Below are 20,357 nucleotides of genomic sequence, written 5' to 3'. Positions count from 1 at the left end.
TGGAGTCTTCCTAGACCAGAGATGGAACCCATGTCCTCTGCATTGGAAGGTGGATCTTAACCACTGGACCACCAGAGAAGTCCTCATCTATATTTTTTTATATGCTAGAAACTGAAACTCCAGTACTTTGGCCACCTCATGCGAAGAGTTGACTCATTGGAAAAGACTCTGATGCTGGGAGGGATTGGGGACAGGAGGAAAAGGGGACGACAGAGGATGAGATGGCTGGATGGCATCACCGACTCGATGGATGTGGATTTGAGTGAACTCCGGGAGTTGGTGATGGACAGGGAGGCTTGGCGTGCTGCGATTCATGGGATCGCAAAGAGTCAGACACGACTGAGCGACTGAACTGAACTGAACTGAACACCCTAGTACCTGGCAGATGCCTGGAAATAAATATTTTTGAATTCCATTTTTATTTAAATTAGCATTTGTGGGATTGTTAATTTGCTCGTGTGTACTCTTTTTCCAACTGAAGATGGTATGCTCATTACCATTAGAAGGAAAAATTAGCTTGTCAGCTGGGATAGAGATGGGCCACCTAAGCTCTGCCCCTGGGACTGATAGTGTCATTTTTAAGAAGATGCTATTAGGCAGGATCTGATATGAATCTATGACTGTCTTAGGCCCTGGATACATTTGCCTAAAGTATTTAAAGTTCCATTTTATGGCTGCGTTGGTATTAATATAAAGATGAATATGCATGCGTGCCATGTGTGTGTCAAGTCACTTCAGTTGTATCCAACTCTTTGCGACCCTGTGGACTGTAGCCCGCCAGGCTCCTCTGTCCATGGAATTCTTCAGGCAAGAATTCTGGAGTGGGTTGCCATGTCGTCCTCCAGGGGAATCTTCCGGACCCAGGGATCGAATTGCGTCTCTTTTGTCTCCTGCATTGGCAGGTGGGTTCTTTACCACTAGCGCCACCTGGGAAGCCCCAAAGATGAATATATTAACATTAAATGTTAAGACACTTTCTTTGACCGAAAGTTCATCTTTTTCTTCTAATTTTAAAAGAAATTAAAATATGTTCATGAAAGCCTAAAAGTGTTAATGGACCTGAGGCACTGTGCCTTCTCTGCCTAGTGGAGAAGTTAGCCCTGTTATTGGAGACGAATGTACAGTCCATGTAACGGGGTTTTCCTCTAAATGAGCAACTGATGGCTCAAAGTAATGTAAACCCCTTACTGTCTTATGCTTGTGTATTAAACTGATAAGGACAGATACTACACTTAATCTTAGCCCAAAGGCTGAGAAGTGATTATGCTTCGGTATTAAAGCAGTCAGACCAATAAGAAATGAAAGGACTGGCCTATTGTATATCACCCTCATGAAGCTTCCCTAATAAAGACAGCGTGGAGTTGGTGCAGGGATGGACAGAGAGCAGCAAAACAGGTTAGAAAGTCCCCAAACAGATTCCTAGGACATTTGGGTGTTTCCTACTTAACAGAGTGACTTGCAGATCAGCAGAACCTTCCCCTTCAACAAATGATGCTCAGAAGTTGGGTATCCCATGTGGAAAAAAAAAATGAAACTGGACCCCTATTGTCCTCTATCCACAAAAATCAATTCCGGGTCGCTGAAGAATCTAAATGCAGCAAGCAGAAGTGTCAAGCTTTAAGGAGATATTGTAGATATCTTAAATGTAGAGACCAAAAGTGCTGTATCATTTAAGTGTACCTCTCCTCTTTCGATTTGTCCGTTAGCCACTAAACTTCCTTAAGGTCAGAGTAAGCAAAGTTCCCTAGCAGGTTTTTCTAAGCTTAGTTCCTCGTGAATATTCAAATTATCCCTTTACCAAAACACAGTTTCCCTTTTCCACATGTGGTGGAATCCTTGGGCTGGCAGATCTGCCCACTCCTAACTAGATACTGGGAACACATAGGCTTTTCCATGGGCAGGGATTGTATCTTTGCCTTCTTCCCCTGTTCTATCCCCAGAGCCTGGCATCATATCTGGCCTGCTGAAGCAGCTCAGTAAATATCCGAAGAGGGAATGCTTCTCAATAAACATCCAAAGAGTGAATGGGAGGGAGAGTGAAGAAAGTCAACGACCAAACTCCTCTGAGACAGGGCTGTAGTGATTTTGAGACTCCTGCTCACAAAAGAGAAAATGCAACTCTTTAGCAAGTACAAGGAGGAATGGGGCACTTTGTAGAAATAAAGAAACTGCAAGTCATGACAATGAAAAGTCATTCATCAGTTATATTAACCACAATATCCCATCTTAAGTGATAATATACAGTGCTGGCAAGCATATAATAAGACTGACAATCTCAGGCTGATGGAGGTAGACAGAAATATGACTTCTTTTTTTAATGTATAATTTTTTTTGTGGCTGTGCTCCATCTTTGTTGCTGAGAGGGCTTTTCTCTTATTTCGGAGAATGGGGATAACTGTCTAGCTGTGGTGCACAGGCTTCTCTTATTTCAGAGCATGGGCTCTGGGACTCACAGGCTTTCAGCAGTTGCGGCTGCCAGGCTCTAGAGCACAGGCTCAATAGCTGTGTCGCATGGGCTTAGCTCTGAGGCAAGTGTGATCTTCCCAACCCAGGGATCAAACCCGTGTCTCCTCCATTGGTGGGCGGATTTTTTACTACTGAGCCACCAGAGAAGCCTCAATATGACCTTTTAAGAAAGCAATTTGGCAATATATAACAAGACCATTAAAAATATTTGTATCCTCTACTCTAGTAATCTCACTTCAGAGGCCTTAGCCAAGAAAATAACCTAAAAGGATACTCAAGATATTCACTGCAGTTATCCTTTAGATGAACAGAAAAGAAGCACCCTTTTAATATAGAAACAAAGAAATCATAGCATATTCACAGGACAAAGATGTCAAAAAATTAGGACACTGTCCAACCACATAGGAAATAATCCTATTAAGGTTAAAAAAAAAAAAAAAAAAAACATATTAGGGCTTCCATGGTGGCTGTGTTAAAAAATCCGCCTGCCAATGTAGGAGACATGGTTTTGATCTCTGGTCTAGGAAGATCCCACATGCCACGGAGCAACTAATCCCAGGCACTACAACTCTTGAGACTGTGCTCTAGAGCCTGGAGCCGCAACTTCTGAGCCCACGTGCCGCAGCTATTGAAGCCCGTGTGCCCTAGAGCCTGTGCTCTGCAGCAAGAGAAGCCACTGCAGTGAGAAGCCCACCCACAGCAACTAGAGACTAGCCCCTGCTCACCGCAACTAGAGAAAAGCCCATGCAGCACATCCATCCAGCACAGCCAAACACAAATACATAAATTAAATTACTGTTTTAAAAATATTAAACTCTATAGGTATTTTTGTTATATCATGGAAAAATTACTGGAGTATATCCAATTAATTGACAAACAACGTTATGATAGTTTCAGATGCACAGCAAAAGGACTCAGCCACACATGTACATTTATCCCTTCTCTCCTAAACCCTGCTCCCATCCAGGCTGGCACATAACATTGAATAGAGTTCCATGTGCTATACAATAGGTCCTGTCGGTTATCCATTTTAAATATAAGAGTGTGTGTATGACCTTCACAAACTCCCTAACTGTCCCTTCCCTTTGGTAACCATAAGTTCATTTTCTAAGTTTGTGAGTCTCTTTCTGTTTTGTAGGTAAGTTCATTTGTATCATTTCCTTTTAGATTCCACATATAAGGGATGTCATATGGTATTTTAAGAAGTGATATTTTAACATGTTTGTTTCTATTTCTGAGTTTTCCTTTATGTTACATTTTTCATAATTCAGTTCAGTTCAGTTCAGTTGCTCAGTCGTGTCTGACTCTTTGTTTGACCCCATGAACTGCAGCATGCCAGGCCTCCCTGTCCATCACCAACTCCCAGAGTTCACTCAAACCCATGTCCATTGAGTCAGTGATGCCATCCAGCCATCTCATCCTCTGTTGTCCCCTTCACCTCCTGCCCCCAATCCCTCCCAGCATCAGAGTCTTTTCCAATGAGTCAACTCTTCGCATCAGGTGGCCAAAGTACTGGAGTTTCAGCTTCAGCATCATTCCCTCCAAAGAAATCCCAGGGCTGATCTCCTTCGGAAGGGACTGGTTGGATCTCCTTGCAGTCCAAGGGACTCTCAAGAGTCTTCTCCAACACCACAGTTCAAAAGCATCAATTCTTCAGCGCTCAGCCTTCTTCACAGTCCAACTCTCACATCCATACATGACCACAGGAAAAACCATAGCCTTGACTAGATGAACCTTTGTTGGCAAAGTAATGTCTCTGCTTTTGAATATGCTATCTAGGTTGGTCATAACTTTCCTTCCAAGGAGTAAGCGTCTTTTAATTTCATGGCTGCAGTCACCATCTGCAGTGATTTTGGAGCCCAGAAAAATAAAGTCTGACACTGTTTCCACTGTTTCCCCATCTATTTCCCATGAAGTGACGGGACCGGATTCCATGATCTTCGTTTTCTGAATGTTGAGCTTTAAGCCAACTTTTTCACTCTCCACTTTCACTTTCATCAAGAGGCTTTTGAGTTCCTCTTCACTTTCTGCCATAAGAGTGGTGTCATCTGCATATCTGAGGTTATTGATATTTCTCCCAGCAATCTTGATTCCAGCTTGTGTTTCTTCCAGTCCAGCGTTTCTCATGAGGTACTCTGCATCTAAGTTAAATAAACAGGGTGACAATATACAGCCTTGACGAACTCCTTTTCCTATTTGGAACCAGTCTGTTGTTCCATGTCCAGTTCTAACTGTTGCTTCCTGACCTGCATACAAATTTCTCAAGAGGCAGATCAGGTGGTCTGGTATTCCCATCTCTTGAAGAATTTTCCACAGTTTATTGTGATCCACAGAGTCAAAGGCTTTGACATAGTCAATAAAGCAGAAATAGATGTTTTTCTGGAACTCTCTTGCTTTTTCTATGATCCAGCCGATGTTGCCAATTTGATCTCTGGTTCCTCTGCCTTTTCTAAAACCAGCTTGAACATCAGGAAGTTCACGGTTCACATATTGCTGTAGCCTGGCTTGGAGAATTTTGAGCATTACTTTACTAGCGTGTGAGATGAGTGCAATTGTGCAGTAGTTTGAGCATTCTTTGGCATTGCCTTTCTTTGGGATTGGAATGAAAACTGACCTTTTCCAGTTACCTCAAATTTCAAGAACAGAGTAAAAGGCCAGAGGAATGGGAAGATAAGAGGGGAGGACTAAGGTTGAAAAATCCATGAAGAAAAGAAACAAAATTGTGTAATTTGTAGTGATGTGGATGAACCTAGGGTCTATCATGCCCAGTGAAGTAAGTCAGAAAGAGAAAAACAAATATCATATACTAACGCATATATATGGAATCTAGGAAAATGGTACTAATGAACCTATTTGCAGGGCAGGAATAGAGACACAGATGTAGAGAGCCCTTGTGGACACAGGGAAGGAGAGGCTGGGATGAACTGAGAGAATAGCATTGACATATATACACTACTGTGTGTGACATAGACAGCCAGTGGGAACTGCCGTATAGCACAGGGGGCACCGCTTGGCGCCTATGACGACCTAGAGGGGTGGGGTGGGGAGGGCCAAGGGAGGCTCAAGAAGGAGGGGATATGTGTATATTACAGCTAATTCACTTGGTCATACTGCAGAATCTACACATTGTAAAACGATTATACTCCAATTAAAAAAAGCATCCCCCCCCCAAAAAAAAAACCATAAAGATCAATTCTATATCCACTTTTGGCCAAAATGCATAAAAAGGGACTAAGTTTATCATACCACCTGAAACAACCAGGAAGAAGGAGACAAAACTACATGAAAAACAGTTGTTAGGACATTGTCCTTCAGGCAACAAACGACGTTGATTCTGAGCAATAGGAAGCAAATGTGAGTCTTAGCATTGCCCCCGCTTACCTGCCAGTTTCCAGTCCGTGATCTAGAGAGGGGGAACTGTGGTGGAGCCCAATAGGCCCCCTAAATTGAGTGGAAGGAACCAAAGCAGGTCAAGTTCATTGGGCCAAGTACCAGAAGGCAGAGAGCCGCACAGAGAGATCCCCAGCACTGTGTAAAAACTTCCCTGAAATGTTCAATGTAGGGTCAGCTGATGCATGCATATCTGGAAACTACTCAAGGCTATATAGTCAAAGCTATGGTTTCTCCAGTAGTCATGTATGAATATAAGAGTTGGACCATAAAGCGAAGAATTGATGCTTTTGAACTGTGGTGCTGGAGAAGACTCTTGAGAGTCCCTTGGACTGCAAGGAGGTCCAACCAGTCAATCCTAAAGGAAATCAGTCCTGAATATTCATTGGAAGGACTGATGCTGAAGCTGAAGCTCCAATACTTTGGCTACCTGATGCAAAGAGCCAACTCATTGGAAAAGACCCTGATGCTTGGAAAAATTGAAGGCAGGAGAAGGGGATGACAGAGGACGAGATGGTTGCATGGCATCACCGACTCAATGGACATGAGTTTGAACAAACTCCGGGAAATGGTGAAGGACAGGGAAGCCTTACAATACTGCAGTGGGCTGCCATTTTCTCCTCCAGAGGATCTTCCCAACCTAGGGATGGAACCAGAACCTTCTGCATTGGCAGGTGAAATTCTTTACCTCTGAGCCACCTGGGAAGCCCATTGAAAGAGGCAGAGAAGCACGATTAATATTGAGGAGACTATTTAATCAATCACAACCAACCCGGAACTGACAGAGGTGTCAGAATTAGCAGAAAAGGATGTCAAAACACTTATTAAACATATCTCTTATGTTCAAGAAGCCAAGTAGACATTGAAGATATTAAAAAGTGCCAAAGTGGAATGCTTCGCAAATTTGTGTGTCATCCTTGAGAGGGGCCATTCTAATCTTCTCAGTATCATTCCAGCTTTAGTATATGTGCTGCTGACATGAGCAAAGGATTGTGTTTTAATTAAATGCTAGTCCCATTAAGTCAGAAGTAAAATATGACTGACATAAATAAATGATGCAGCTCAGCATGCATTAGTGGAAATATTGTGTCTTATTAAAAGAATATTACTCTAATTGCCAGTGTGAATGTGAAAATAGGTTCAGAGTACTATACTCAGGAAAGAAGCAAATTATGTAGTCTATGTTTAAATATTTATTTGGCTGCACCAAGTCTTAGTTGCAGTGACATGTGGGATCTAGTTCCCTGATCAAGGATTGAACCTGGGCCCCCTGCATTGGGACTTCAGAATCTTAGTGACTGGACCACCAGGGAAGTCTGTACGGTCTAAGTTTAATACAGGTACCAAGGGCAAAAAGAGGGCTTGTAAAGATTTTAAGTCTCGAGCATCTGGAAGCCCCTTAATAAGATCGAGCAAGACAAGTTATTTGTTGAATATTTGCTGTGTTCTCAGTTCAGTTCAGTTCAGTCGCTCAGTCATGTCCGACTCTTTGCGACCCCATGAATTGAAGCACGCCAGGGCTCCCTGTCCATCACCAATGCCCGGAGTTCACCCAAACTCATGTCCATCGAGTCAGTGATGCCATCCAGCCATCTCATCCTCTGTCATCCCCTTCTCCTCCTGCCCCCAATCCCTCCCAGCATCAGAGTCTTTTCCAATGAGTCAACTCTTCGCACGAGGTGGCCAAAGTATTGGAGTTTCAGCTTTAGCATCATTCCTTCCAATGAACACCCAGGACTGATCTCCTTTAGAATGGACTGGTTGGATCTCCTTGCAGTCCAAGGGACTCTCAAGAGTCTTCTCCAACACCACAGTTCAAAAGCATCAATTCTTCAGCGCTCAGCTTTCTTCATAGTCCAACTCTCACATCCATACATGACCACTGGAAACTTGCTAAACATGTTAATTGCTACAGTGAGGCAGGTTTTAGAATCATTTTGCCGATCACAAAACAGAATCTCAGAAAAGGTTAATATTTGGCAAAAAAAAAAAAGGAGTAATTGACAAAATCAGAATCCAAAGTCTTTCTACTTGCTACTTAAATGACTCCCTTTAAAAAAACAGTTTTTCCCCCAGTGATCTTGGGCTAACAGATTGAGCTATTGCATAAAGAGGACAAGGAAGTTGTTGCAGCTTTTTCCTCACTCTATTTCTTTAGCCATGATGTGGCAGACCTTGTGCCAGAAGCTGGGAATGCCATCAAGGAGCTCATGACCTGAAAGGAGAAACAGAAAATTACAAAATCCTACCACATAGAGAGCAGAGCTGTGACTTGATCAAGGAATTTTCCAAGTTTTCAAATGCTCCCATGTTTACAAGTTCACTGGTAAAGATAATTGAGTCTTGGTGACAATTGGGCCAGGTAATCAGCTGTTTACTCAATGTCTAAACACCAGTTTCTGCACAACAGCCTACAGTTCATCTTCACCTCTGAGCAAGATCACAAAGGCTATTGCATTTTGGACATTGGGGTTGCTCCCAGTTGATCAAAAGCACTGTTAAACACTGAATATCCCAATACCTGATAAGTTCAAGAATACAAGCATGGGCAAGATGGTAAAGAGTAGGGAATAACATAAAAGGATTCATGTTCACTCTGACCTTATCTAGTGCCTAACTGCTTTCTGACTATATGCCCACAACATGTGGCTTTTGTGACTGGCCTCTTTCACTTGCAATCATGTTTTCAAGATGCATCCACATTATAGTGTATATCAGTATTTCATTTCTTTTTGCTGCTGAATAACATCCCATTTTATGGATATTCCACATTTCATTTATCAGTTTATGAGTTGATGGACATTTAGGTTTTTCTACTTTGGGGCTGTTGTAAATAATGCTACTATGAACATTTGTATACAGATTTTTGCATAGGCATATGTTTTTACTTGGCTATCATTTTATACCTAGGAGTGGAATTGCTGAGTCATAGCTCTGTGTATACCCATCTGAGCAACTATTTTCTTTTTTTAAATGTATATATTTTTATTTATTTGTCTGCATCGGGTCTTAGTTGTGGCATACAGGATCTTTAGTTGCAGCGTGTGAACTCTTAGTTGCAGCGTGTGGGATCTAACTCTCTGACCAGGCCCCCTGCCCTTGGGAGCATGGAGGCTTAGCCACTGGATCACCAGGGAAGTCCCTGAGGAACTATTTTCCAAAGTGGCTGCACCATATTATATTCCTCCCAGCAACGTGTGAAGAAAGTTCCAGTTTCTCCATGTCCTTGTCAATACTTAATATTGTTTTGCTGTGTTGTGTTTTACTTTGTTTTAGCCATCCTAGTGTATGTTGGTAATATGGTTTTGACTTGTGTTTTTCCAATGACTAATCATTTGAGTATGTTTTCATGTGCTAATTGGCTACCTGTGGATCTTCTTTTGGAGAAAGGTCTATTCCTAACAACTTGCCCATTTTTCACTTGGGTTATTTGTCTCTCTATTATTGAATTGTAAGAGTTCTTTATACATTGTAGATACAAGTCCTTTACCATATATGAGTTGCAAATATTTCCCCTGAGTTGTCTCTTGGTTCTCTTGGTGGTGTCTCTCAATGGTCTCTCCATGGTGTCTCTTGAAGCGCAACATTATTGTATCCTGATGGCGTCCAATTCATCTGTTTTTTCTTTTGTTGCTTGCACTTTTGGTGTCACATTTAAAAATGACTGCCTCAGCCAAGACCATGAAGATTTACCCCTGTATTTTCTTCTAAGAGTGTTATAGTTTTAGCTCTTATCTTACATTTAGATCTATAATCCATTTCTGGTTAATTTCTGTATATGGTGTAAGGAAGAGCTTTTATTAGTCAGTTTCTTTATTCTTGTGCATATTTCTGTACATTCATTTTGTACCTGATGATCTGTGCTTATCTGAATTCACTGACTTGAAAAAATTACCACCACTAAAAATTATTAACCAGATTTCAGCTGTATGCTTACCTGGACTGTTAGAAATATGCTAAAATTCCAAGTGTAAACTAGGAAACAATGAGTCTTGCACCAAACAATATATTTGTGGCCTGAAACATAATGACCAACCTGTATAGTGGCATGGCATAGTTACCTGGGACTCCTGTCCTGTACGGTTCTCTGTTAATACCTGAAAAACTTGAGCTGTCTTCAGTTTTCTGAGACTTTATAATGTTGTGTGTGCAGTTGCTGGCTTCTATTTTTCCTGTAGGCATTAAAATCACTCCATGGTGTACGTTAGACCTGCAGAGAGGAATATGAACTCTCCTGAGCCAGTAGGGGACCATTTCAGTCTTTTGAGTTCTTATGAGTTCTTATGCACTGGTTAGATGTATTGGGAATCACATTGTGGTATGAGCATTAATGTTTTAGATAATTTCTAATGTAGCATCATCAGAATCCTGCTCTTCAGAACACGTTGTTTTTTAAACTCTCAGAGTTTTCGTAGTTCCTTTGACCCATTCCTGTGTTACCTGATACACTGTTCTGCTGGTGTAGTCAGGGACTTCACACTCCCACTTAGTTGCTCAGTTGTGTCTGGCTCTTTGTGACCCTGTGGACTATAGTTCACCAGGCTCCTCTGTCCATGGGATTTTCCAGGCAAGAATACTGGAGTGGGTTGACATTTCCTCCTCCAGGAGATCTTCCCTACCCAGGGATCAAACCCACGCCTCCTGTGTCTACTGCATTGCAGGTCCCTCGTGGCTCAGATGGTAAAGAATCTGCCTGCCAAGCAAAAGACTTGGGTTTGATCTCTGGATCAGGAAGATCTCTTGGAGAAGGGAATGGCAACCCATTCTAGTATTCTTGCCTGGAGAATTCCATAGACAGAGGAGCCTGGCTGGCTACAGTGCATGGGGTCACAAAGAGTCGGACACGACTGAGCGAATACATGACTCAGCGAGTAACACTTTCACTTTTTTTTTCTTTACCGGCTGAGCTACTGGGGAAGCCCATAGAGTCAGGAACTTGGGGTCTGTTATATTCATTTCAGAAAACTCTAGTTGGCTGGAGTCTCTATCTCTCACATAGCCTGCCTCTGAAATGGCATTTGATTTTTCTGTGCTGAATTATTTTGTGAATCCAATTAGGGATTTTTTTTGGATGTCCCTGGTATTACATAGGTAGAAATTCTAATTTATTTTTAAATATTAACACAAGTTTTCTTCAAAGGCAAGTTGTGTTTCCAACATTACAATGACTTAGCTTGCATAATACTTTTTTTTTCTTATTTTTTTTTAATTTTATTTTATTTTTAAACTTTACATAATTGTATTAGTTTTGCCAAATATCAAAATGAATCTGCTACAGGTATACATGTGTTCCCCATCCTGAACCCTTTTTAAATGATAAACTTTTCTGGATAGAGATAAATATATCTCATAAAAATATGACTTTGAAGGAAACTGTAGAGACAGTTTTAGTATGGCACATGATCATATATTCGATGCCGTGTCATGTGACTTTGACCAAGTTAAATGGCTACCACCATCTAAAGTAATAGTAACAGCCTCATTGAGTTCATATAGGAATTAGGTGAACTGATAGATTTAAAGTGCTTAGACTATCACCCAGCACATTGTACCTGTTAGTGTTTGTTAAATACATAAAAAGAAAATAAAACTGATGTACAGCGAAATGGACTTTCTTAAAATAGATCAAGGGGGAAACTGTAATTCTACAGTCTACTATCTCTAGGCTCACTCTTGTTGAATTGACTTCCTTCCTGCATATATAACTAGTTTCTAATTTGAACAACCTCTTTCATTTTAAAGATTCACCGGTTCTCAGTCCAGCTAATTCTGCAATCAATTTAAGTGGCGCTCAGGACCTGACCCGGAATAAGAATGTTGTGAAGCCACTGGCTTTGTCTTTGCAGGTTGTAGGGAAGACTTTTGCTGCAGGTGATGTTTTCCTCACTTATATTTCTTTGGTGAATACATAGTCTACAAAAGACTTGTGAGAAGTTTAATTAGCAATTTGGTAGAAGAAAACAAAAGCTCCTTCTTTGCCAGCTGAAGGCAAAAGTGGGGCTGTCTACAGTAACACATCATTATACAAAGCTTTGCATTTTCTCTGTTAGATCCAAAAGAGTCGATGGACATTTGGCACACAGGGGAGACAAAACAGATTGATTCTGTTCAATATACATTTCTTGGGTACCTGCTCTGATGAGGAACTAGGGATACTAAGATAAATAATGCTCAATCCCTGACCTCTAATGTGCTTGTAACCTTGTAGAGGAGATTGACCTGTGAGATGTTTTCAGTATACTGCAGTAAATACAGGGCTTCCTGGGTGGTGCTTGTGGTAAAGAACCCACTTGTAATGTAGAAGACATAATGAGACATGGATTTGATCCCTAGTTGGGAAGACCCCCTGAAGAAGAGCCTGGAAACCCACTCCAGTATTCTTGCCTGGAGAATCCCATGGCCAGAGGAGCCTGGTTGGCTACAGTCCATGGGGTCACAGTAAATACATAATATCCTAAGGGGAGCACCTCCTAGAGGAGGGGCATTTAGCACAGCCTTTTAGGGAGAAATTAAGAATGAGTTCTTAGAGGAATGCAGTCTTGAGCTATAAGGAGATGTTCACTGTATAGCGGAGTAGGGGAAAGACATTTCATATTTAGGGGAAAGCAGGAGCAGAGCTTGAAAGGAAAAGGAGAGAAGCAGTATGACATTACATGTGCAGGAACCTCTGGCAGGTGGGACTTGTTAGAAATATACAATATAAAACTCAGGGAATAGCAGGAAGTAAGCACGATCCAGACAAGGGAAGTTTCCCTTGTGGCCCAGACAGTAGAGTCTGCCTGCACTGTGGGAGACCCGGGTTCAATCCCTGGGTTGGGAAGATCCCCTGGAAAAGGATATGGCAACTCACTCCAGTATTCTTGCCTGGAAAATCCCATGGATGGAGCAGCCTGGCAGGCTACAGTTCACAGGGTCACAAAGAGTTGGATGTGACTGAGCAACTTCACTTTCAGACAAGGGAAAGGTCATAGGAGCTCAGACTCAGAAGCATGAATTTTACTCTATAACTTATGGCACAGGGGAGTGACATAGTCTTCTTTTAATTTGACTAGATCGTTTGGGCAGCAAAGAGAGATGACAATACAAGTTGCAGGTCTTTCAGTAGTCTGGGTGAGAAATGATGAGGTCTTTGACCAGGGTGAAAATCAGGTAGGGGAGGAGGAGATAGATTGGAGAACTACTCAGGATGTGAAATGAGCAGACTCTACTGATTAATGGGAGCATGAAGTGGAAGAAGGGGTCTCGGTTGATGTCCATCTTTCTGGGCTAATGGTTGGTTCTGTTACTTGACGTTGGGAATACAGCAGGGGTAGCAGTCCCCCCAGGAGATGATGAGTTCAATTAGGACATATTGAGTTTGGAATAACGATGAGGCATCCAAATGGAGCCACTCAACAGTCATTTAATTTGTCATAGAGAGAAAGCAGGATTAATGGTATAAAGCTGACCCACCAGCATGCCACAGTAAATGATATCAATCAAAGAGAAATGTAGAGTAAGGCAAGCTGTGAACTAAAGGTAGAACCCTAGAAAATGGCAGTGTTTAACAAAAAGAAATGGTCAGAGAAGCAGAAGAAAAATGAGAAAGAGAACCTATTATTGTTGGCAACTTTCCAACAGTTAGGCATCATAATTTATCCAGACCACTTTTGTTCTTACTTTGGTCCAACAATTCTTACAGAATCTGTCTTCTGGTTAGATTATAGACTGGAACAAACTGAATCCAAGTTTTGACAGCTAAAGGAAAAAGTAATGAAATTATGGATCTTGGTGGTAATCATCATGGTTGCTATAACTATAGCATGAAAGGCTATGCTATGCTATGCTAAGTCACTTCAGTCGTGTCCGACTCTGTGTGACCCCATAGACGGCAGCCCACCAGGCTTCCCCGTCCCTGGGATTCTCCAGGCAAGAACACTGGAGTGGGGTGCCATTTCCTTCTCCAATGCATGAAAGTGAAAAGAGAAAGTGAAGTCGCTCAGTCGTGTCCGACTCTTAGCGACCCCATGGACTGCAGCCTACCAGGCTCCTCCATCCATGGGATTTTCCAGGCAAGAGTACTGGAGTGGGGTGCCATTGCCTTCTCCGTATGAAAGGCTAATATACAACTTATAACTTGAGGATTAGGCTAACAACTCGTAAGCCCACTGATGAATCTGAGAATCACAAGAAGCGAACAGACTTGCTATTATGTGCCTCTCTTAATGGAACTATACAAGACTTAGGAGGTATTCTTGTCAGAAAAAAAAGAAAAATGAAATGAATCTGAGCAGGCATCTATATCTGATGATTAGTTTAGGAATTAGAGGAGATATCAAATTACACCATGGATATCCAGTCAGCAAAATACAGAAAATGAGAAATTCTGCTATGTTTTCAGCAAACTAATTGCAAGAAAGAAAAAAAAAGGGGGGGGGGGAGTGGGAGGAATTGGGAGATTGGGACTGACATATATGCACTATTGATACTATGTATAAAATAGATAACTAATGAGAACCTACTGTATAGCACAGGGAGCTCTTCTCAATGTTTTGTGTTGACCTAAATGGGAAGGCAATCCAAAACAGAGAGGATATATGTATACATATGGCCGATTCACTTTGCTGAACAGTAGAAACTAGCACAACATTGTAAAGCAATTATACTCTAATAGAAATTAATGTAAAAAAGTCTTGAAGGAAAAGCAAAAAAATGAAAAGAAAAAGGAAAATCTTATAGATTAAAAGAGGTTTAAGGGACAGAGCAACTAAATTCCGGAGAAGGCAATGGCACCCCACTCCAGTACTCTTGCCTGGAAAATCCCACGGGCGGAGGAGCCTGGTAGGCTGCAGTCCATGGGGTTGTTACGAGTCAGACATGACTGAGCAACTTCACTTTCACTTTTCACTCTCACGCTTTGGAGAAGGAAATGGAAACCCACTCCAGTGTTCTTGCCTGGAGAATCCCAGGGACAGGGAAGCCTGGTGGGCTGCTGTCTATGGGGTCGCACAGAGTTGGACATGACTGAAGTGACTTAGCAGCAGCAGCAACTAAATTCAATGTGTGGATATTTTTAGAACCCCAGTTTGAATAAGAAATGTAAAAAGCCATTTCTGAGATGACTGGGGGAAATTCAAATACTGATGGGATATTTAATATTAAGAAATTATTGATTATTGTTAATTTTAAGTATAAAGCGATATCACAGTTATGTTTTTTTAAGAGTCCTTTTAGAAACACATACACAAGTATTTATGGATGAAGTGATATGATAAATGAATTTGCTTCAGAATAATCCAGAGCCCATATGTGCATATGTGGGGTGGGGGAGAAGAGATGGGGGTATAAATAAAACAGGATTGGGCATACCTTGATAAATGTTGAAGCTGGGTGGTGGGTACCTAGTTCATATACTATTCTCTCTATATATGTTTGAAAATTTCCATGATAAAGGTCTTTTTTTAAGTTTTATTTCCACCCACCATCTCCAAAGACGTCGCTGAAAATGATTCTAAAAGATCTCTTGGGGGAACTTCTCTGGCGGTTCAATGGTTAAGACTCTGCACTTCTACTGCAGGGGCATGGGTTCCATCCCTGGTTAAGGAACTAAGACCCCACATGCCCCACAGCCAAAAAACTAAATAAATAAAAAAGATCATTTAGGGTCCTAGAAAATTATTTGGGGTGATAGTTCATGTTACTGAAGGTTCTACTCTGATGGTTGTAGCTGGCTTTGCGCAGCTGAGCCGTCCTGTCAGTGGGATGTCTTTGAATCCTGGAGTGCGTGGTTTGTTGTACGGTTGCAGCGTCACAGAAAGCAGTGTCCTGCCCAGACTCTGTTCTGAGTGGCTCCTCTTTTGTACCACAGATGCTGCTAATGGAAACAGTAGCCATGGAGGAAAGAGCAGTGCGTCTAGCTCCACGCCCGCCCGCCCAGGAAATTATTCGTTGTCACCAAGACCTAGCTTTGCCTCGGGAGACCAAGGTACCATACCCATCTTAGAGTTTTGAAATAATGCAACTCAGTTATGGAAGAAGTGCTCCAAAGAGTTTGGAATGATGAACTGTCTGGCAGGGCATTCCCAGTTTTTCCTTAGCTTGTCGTGCAATATTTTGAAAGTTTATGATTGGTATGAACAATTACAATTGTGTGTCTACTGCCCATTCTACAAGGATGGGCCTACCAAGGAAATAACACTGAAGCAAATATATAAGATGTATCTTTAAAAGTCATGGGCTTTGATGACCAAATTACAGGGTTCAAAGTTCATCTCTGCTATGTGACCCTGGGTAAATGTGAGCCTTTCGTTCACTCTCTATGAAATAGGTGTAATGGTGTAGTTGTCCTGCAACTTCATGGAGTTGTTGATAGAATCAGATGAAATAATTTGGGTAAAACTGTCCATCATGAAACAGCCTGCAGTTGTTAGATGGTATTGTAAGTATGTGACTTTTTCTAATTTTATCCTTACCTCTAGAAAAATGACTTCGACTTTCTGAGTATAATCATAGTAAAGGTCCTGTGTTACTTTGACTTCTTTCCTTACTTCCATCACTAAGGACAAGCCTCATCTTTCTTTTTGCATTCAGCTACCATGTTCATTTCTGGGCCACCAAAGAAGCGACACCGAGGATGGTATCCTGGGTCACCCATCCCCCAACCTGGTTTAGTTGTTCCTATTCCTACAGTTCGCCCTCTTTCAAGAACAGGTAAGATTTCAACAGAAGATGGGTTTTAAGTTTCCTTAAATTAGCAGAGGTATCTCCTAATCTTGTCTTTTCCATGAACCCTTGAAGATACATTTCCTTTACCAACAACTGCATCCAGCATTCTAGCAGCTGATGTTTTGTCCCCATCGTATCTGCCATCCGAACAAGCACATGAGCCCTCATGAGAGATTTTGAGTCACCATCTGGCTTTGTTGTATCCCACAGTATCCATAAGCCATTCTTTACAGAGGGCATGATGCTACCAGCCCACCGTCCCAGAGCATGACTGGACTTGCGCTGCGAGTAGTGGTGTTAGATGTCTTCTCTTGTGATCTGGTTCCTTACATGACCTGTACTTACTATTTCTGAATTGAATGATTCAGTCTGTGACTAGAATCCTGAAATCCAACTGATTCTCCCTTACTGTGGCCCAACTGTGGCCATTTGATGCCTACAGTTAAAATGTTCAAATGCCCATCTACCTTGCTATATAAAACGCAGACAAATGTAAACATACCAATTCTAGGACATAAGGTTATTTAAAAATTTGTTTAAAAAGTAATTCTAAAGACTATGTAGAAATGATACCTACAAAAAGAATTGTGCCAACATGGTACTGTGATTGCCTCTAGGTATACTGACTAATGATGACTTTATCCCTATTCTCATTTTTCTATACTTTTCACATTTTCTGTAATGACTAGATATGCCTTGATAATCTAGTGCAGGAAGAGATAAAATACAAAACAGAATCCAAAATACTGTATATGGGAAAACAACTAAAAGGAAAAACTGCCAAAATGTTAAATAGCAGCTATCTCCAGATGATTTGATAATGGTTGATATGTTTGTTTGTTCCTCTCACTTCTTATTTTATACAGTAAGCATGAATATCTTTAATAAAACAGCCGTTAGACCTATAAAACTTGCATGTTAAAGGTAGTCACACTGTGTTGATTTCAACTGTATTTCATTTAGCCTTCCTATCTAATCCTTCTTGTCAAACAACTTTTTTTTTTTTCCAGAGTCCCTTTTATCTACCCCAGTTCCACAGACCCCATTAACTGGAATTTTACAACCTCGACCCATTCCTGCAGGGGAAACTGTAATTGTTCCTGAAAATCTGCTGAGTAACTCAGGAGTTAGACCAGTTATCCTGATAGGTAAGAAAAGGAATTCCAAGTTGCCTGTGTCCCCTGGAATCTAGAAGGACTCCTCTATTTCCATGTGTCTTTATTCATGTATTTGTGAATGTATTCATGGATGCCTCTATTAATTCTTTCAGCTTTTATTGGTCAGTTCCTTCAAGCTATACTAAACAAGGGACTAGAAGTTAGGAAGAAGGCAGTCTTTCTGCCCACAAAGAGCACTGTTTAGTGGGGGGAGTCTAGAGTTCACAGCCAAGAACTCCAAGAGCTCAGAGGAGAGGGAGCTTAACTCTGCTTGGAGGGGTCTGAGAAGCCTTCTCAGAAATCACCTTTCAGCTGGGGAAGGGTGGGTGAAAGCGGACAAAGCTGGAGAGGGCTCATTTCAGTCAAAGGGAGCCAGGCTGCAGAGAAAAGGAACAAGCTGAGCTGGCGAAGAGGCCCATCTCAGGAGGACCAAGAGGCCCCAGAGCTGCAGATCTCAACCATGGGAAGTTGTAGGAGGGAGAGCCTTTCTAAGCTCTCGATAAGTGGAGGTGCCTTTCATACCCACATCAAGAGTCCCCTTGTTGCCGGGGGCAGAGGGTGGGGAGGTGCGGTGGCTAGCCGAGGCCAGCAGAAGACTGCTGACTTTACCCCCGGGACTAAACAGATAGGGTGTTTAAGCCCAGTGGGTCTTTATGGTATGTCTATGTGAGGTGTTATCTGTTTCTTGCAGTTGGCTTGAGCCTACTGACATGGATGGTTTTGTTTTGAGCCCTGTTCTTTATCAGGCTGCCCCCTGAACCTACAGGCACTGGGGGAAATCCAGTTGTTTAAATTCCATATAATCAGGAAGTGCTTACTGAGCATTCGAGTTACATGCATGGTGCAGCTAAACCTTGGAAGGATAAGTAAAACTTATTCTTTGGTGTCTGCCTTTTAGAAAGACTCATGGAGGGACTGTTCTCTCCACCAGACCATCAACACAGTGTGTATTTTCAACACATTTTGTACTATCTACTTCTAAGATGATTTGAGACTTTTATTGACATTCAGGAAGAGAACATAACAACAATAGCTAAGATAGCAAAAAGAGTAAGACCCTCCAAGTATTAATACTTGTGACTGGCAGAATATTGCTGTTGATCTATGAGTTTAGCTTAAACTTTTTAAAAGAAAACCTGAAGAAGTGAAGTAAGCATGTTATGGTAGTCTGTCTATTCTCTGACTTCTTATCTGTTCAGGAATTTTATCTGAAAATATTTTATTCCTGCAGGTTTACAAAGGATACAGAGATGTTTTTGCAAACTTTCATCAATCCTCTCTGGCAGAGATATTAATTAGCATGTCCCTATATAATATAATTTGAGTATTTTGTTTCCTGTTCATCTAATTTAATAAAAGGGTAGAGTTTAGAGCATTGGAGTGAATTCTCTAGGATTGATACATTTGAGTCATTTGTTTGGTAGCCATTCAGAGGTCAGGGAACTTTGGTAGGCATCGTTGATCCTAGTTGAGCAAATATACCTGGTTGGACCTCAGGAGGAAATGTTGAACTGTATTGACCTGCTTCTGTTGGGGCAGGCTATGGCACTTTACCCTATTTCTATGGAAATGTTGGTGACATTGTTGTCAGTCCTCTGCTGGTGAACTGCTACAAGATTCCACAGTTGGAAAACAAGGATTTGGAACAATTAGGGTTGACTGGCAGCCAACTCCTGAGCGTGGAAAACATGATTCTTCTGACAATACAGTATCTCGTACGGCTGGGTAAGCTATTTTCAATAATCATTTGATGGTGACGATTTTTATTCTGTTTTGTAACATACTTTTTTCCTTTCTTACCCACTATCTCACCTTTATCCACTTCTTCCTTCTCCTTTTTCGCTTCTAACATTCTTTTTCTTCAACCCCACTCGCTATGACTTTTCCTCGTCCTTTCCTCCATTTCTTTCCTATTCGTTTCCTTCTCTTTCCTACTTTTTTCTCCTCATTTCTCAGACCTAGCCTCCCTTGCTCCTCGCTTTACTTCTTCAGGTTCTAGAAGAGATAAATTGCTCCACCTAGCGTCCAGTCCCATGTTGGTCTAAGGTCTGCAAAGCAGTTGACGTTGGCAGACTGTCTGAGAGCTGTGCCATGGGTACCTCCCTTGGGGACTCAGGCCAAGCCACCTTTCTGAAAGTGCAGCTCTCATCTGGAATGCAAATGTAGTCATTGCCTTAGACAGTTATTTTCTGATTTTCCACTTGGCCTTTTTATCTTGTTTATCCACTGTCCCTACACGCTTTTTTTTTCTTCTCTAGCTTCATCCCTTTGATGTGGTCCCAGCCCGCTTCCCTTCCTTGAGGTAGTATCTTGGAACTCCCTGGAAGGTCTTCTGGGCTTTAGGGTAAAGGGATACGTAGGTCATGAACCCTTCACTTCCTTCCTCTATTTGATATCTCCTCCTGAGCCCCATGGCGGGTGTATCATGTGCCCCGACAATACTGCAGTGGTTCCACAGCATTTACATTGCAATGTCCTTTATTTTGCAAACTGCAGTGGGCCATCTAATATGCAGCCTCATTATACACTCTTTCCATGACTTCAAACCACTGATTTACTTAGGAAAAATGTTTGAGGTGTAAAATTACACATTAAAAATTTTATCTGTGTTCTTGTGAATTTTTTTTAATGTTTTAAAGT

General features: G+C 41.6%; 1 protein-coding gene, 1 non-coding gene and 1 pseudogene across 2 annotated transcripts in view; 1 reads left to right on the top strand and 2 right to left on the bottom strand.

Annotated features, from left to right (window-relative positions):
- Positions 1-20,357, top strand: part of GREB1L (GREB1 like retinoic acid receptor coactivator) — a 120,249-nt gene that overhangs the window by 38,841 nt on the left and 61,051 nt on the right. Inside the window, exons 7-11 of the mRNA XM_055559086.1 lie at positions 11,599-11,727; positions 15,704-15,820; positions 16,426-16,545; positions 17,571-17,708; positions 19,257-19,442. Of these exons, the coding sequence (XP_055415061.1) occupies positions 11,599-11,727; positions 15,704-15,820; positions 16,426-16,545; positions 17,571-17,708; positions 19,257-19,442 (690 nt within the window). The remainder of the gene's footprint in view (positions 1-11,598; positions 11,728-15,703; positions 15,821-16,425; positions 16,546-17,570; positions 17,709-19,256; positions 19,443-20,357) is intronic.
- LOC129636345 (uncharacterized) lies at positions 1,093-1,262 on the bottom strand (annotated as a pseudogene).
- LOC129636361 (U6 spliceosomal RNA) lies at positions 6,737-6,842 on the bottom strand. The gene has a single exon (XR_008706900.1). It is a non-coding gene; the product is annotated as a U6 spliceosomal RNA (small nuclear RNA).

Source organism: Bubalus kerabau, chromosome 21 (genome assembly GCF_029407905.1).
Source record: "Bubalus kerabau isolate K-KA32 ecotype Philippines breed swamp buffalo chromosome 21, PCC_UOA_SB_1v2, whole genome shotgun sequence".
NCBI lineage: Eukaryota > Metazoa > Chordata > Mammalia > Artiodactyla > Bovidae > Bubalus > Bubalus kerabau.
This window is presented reverse-complemented; position numbering and strand designations above follow the sequence as displayed.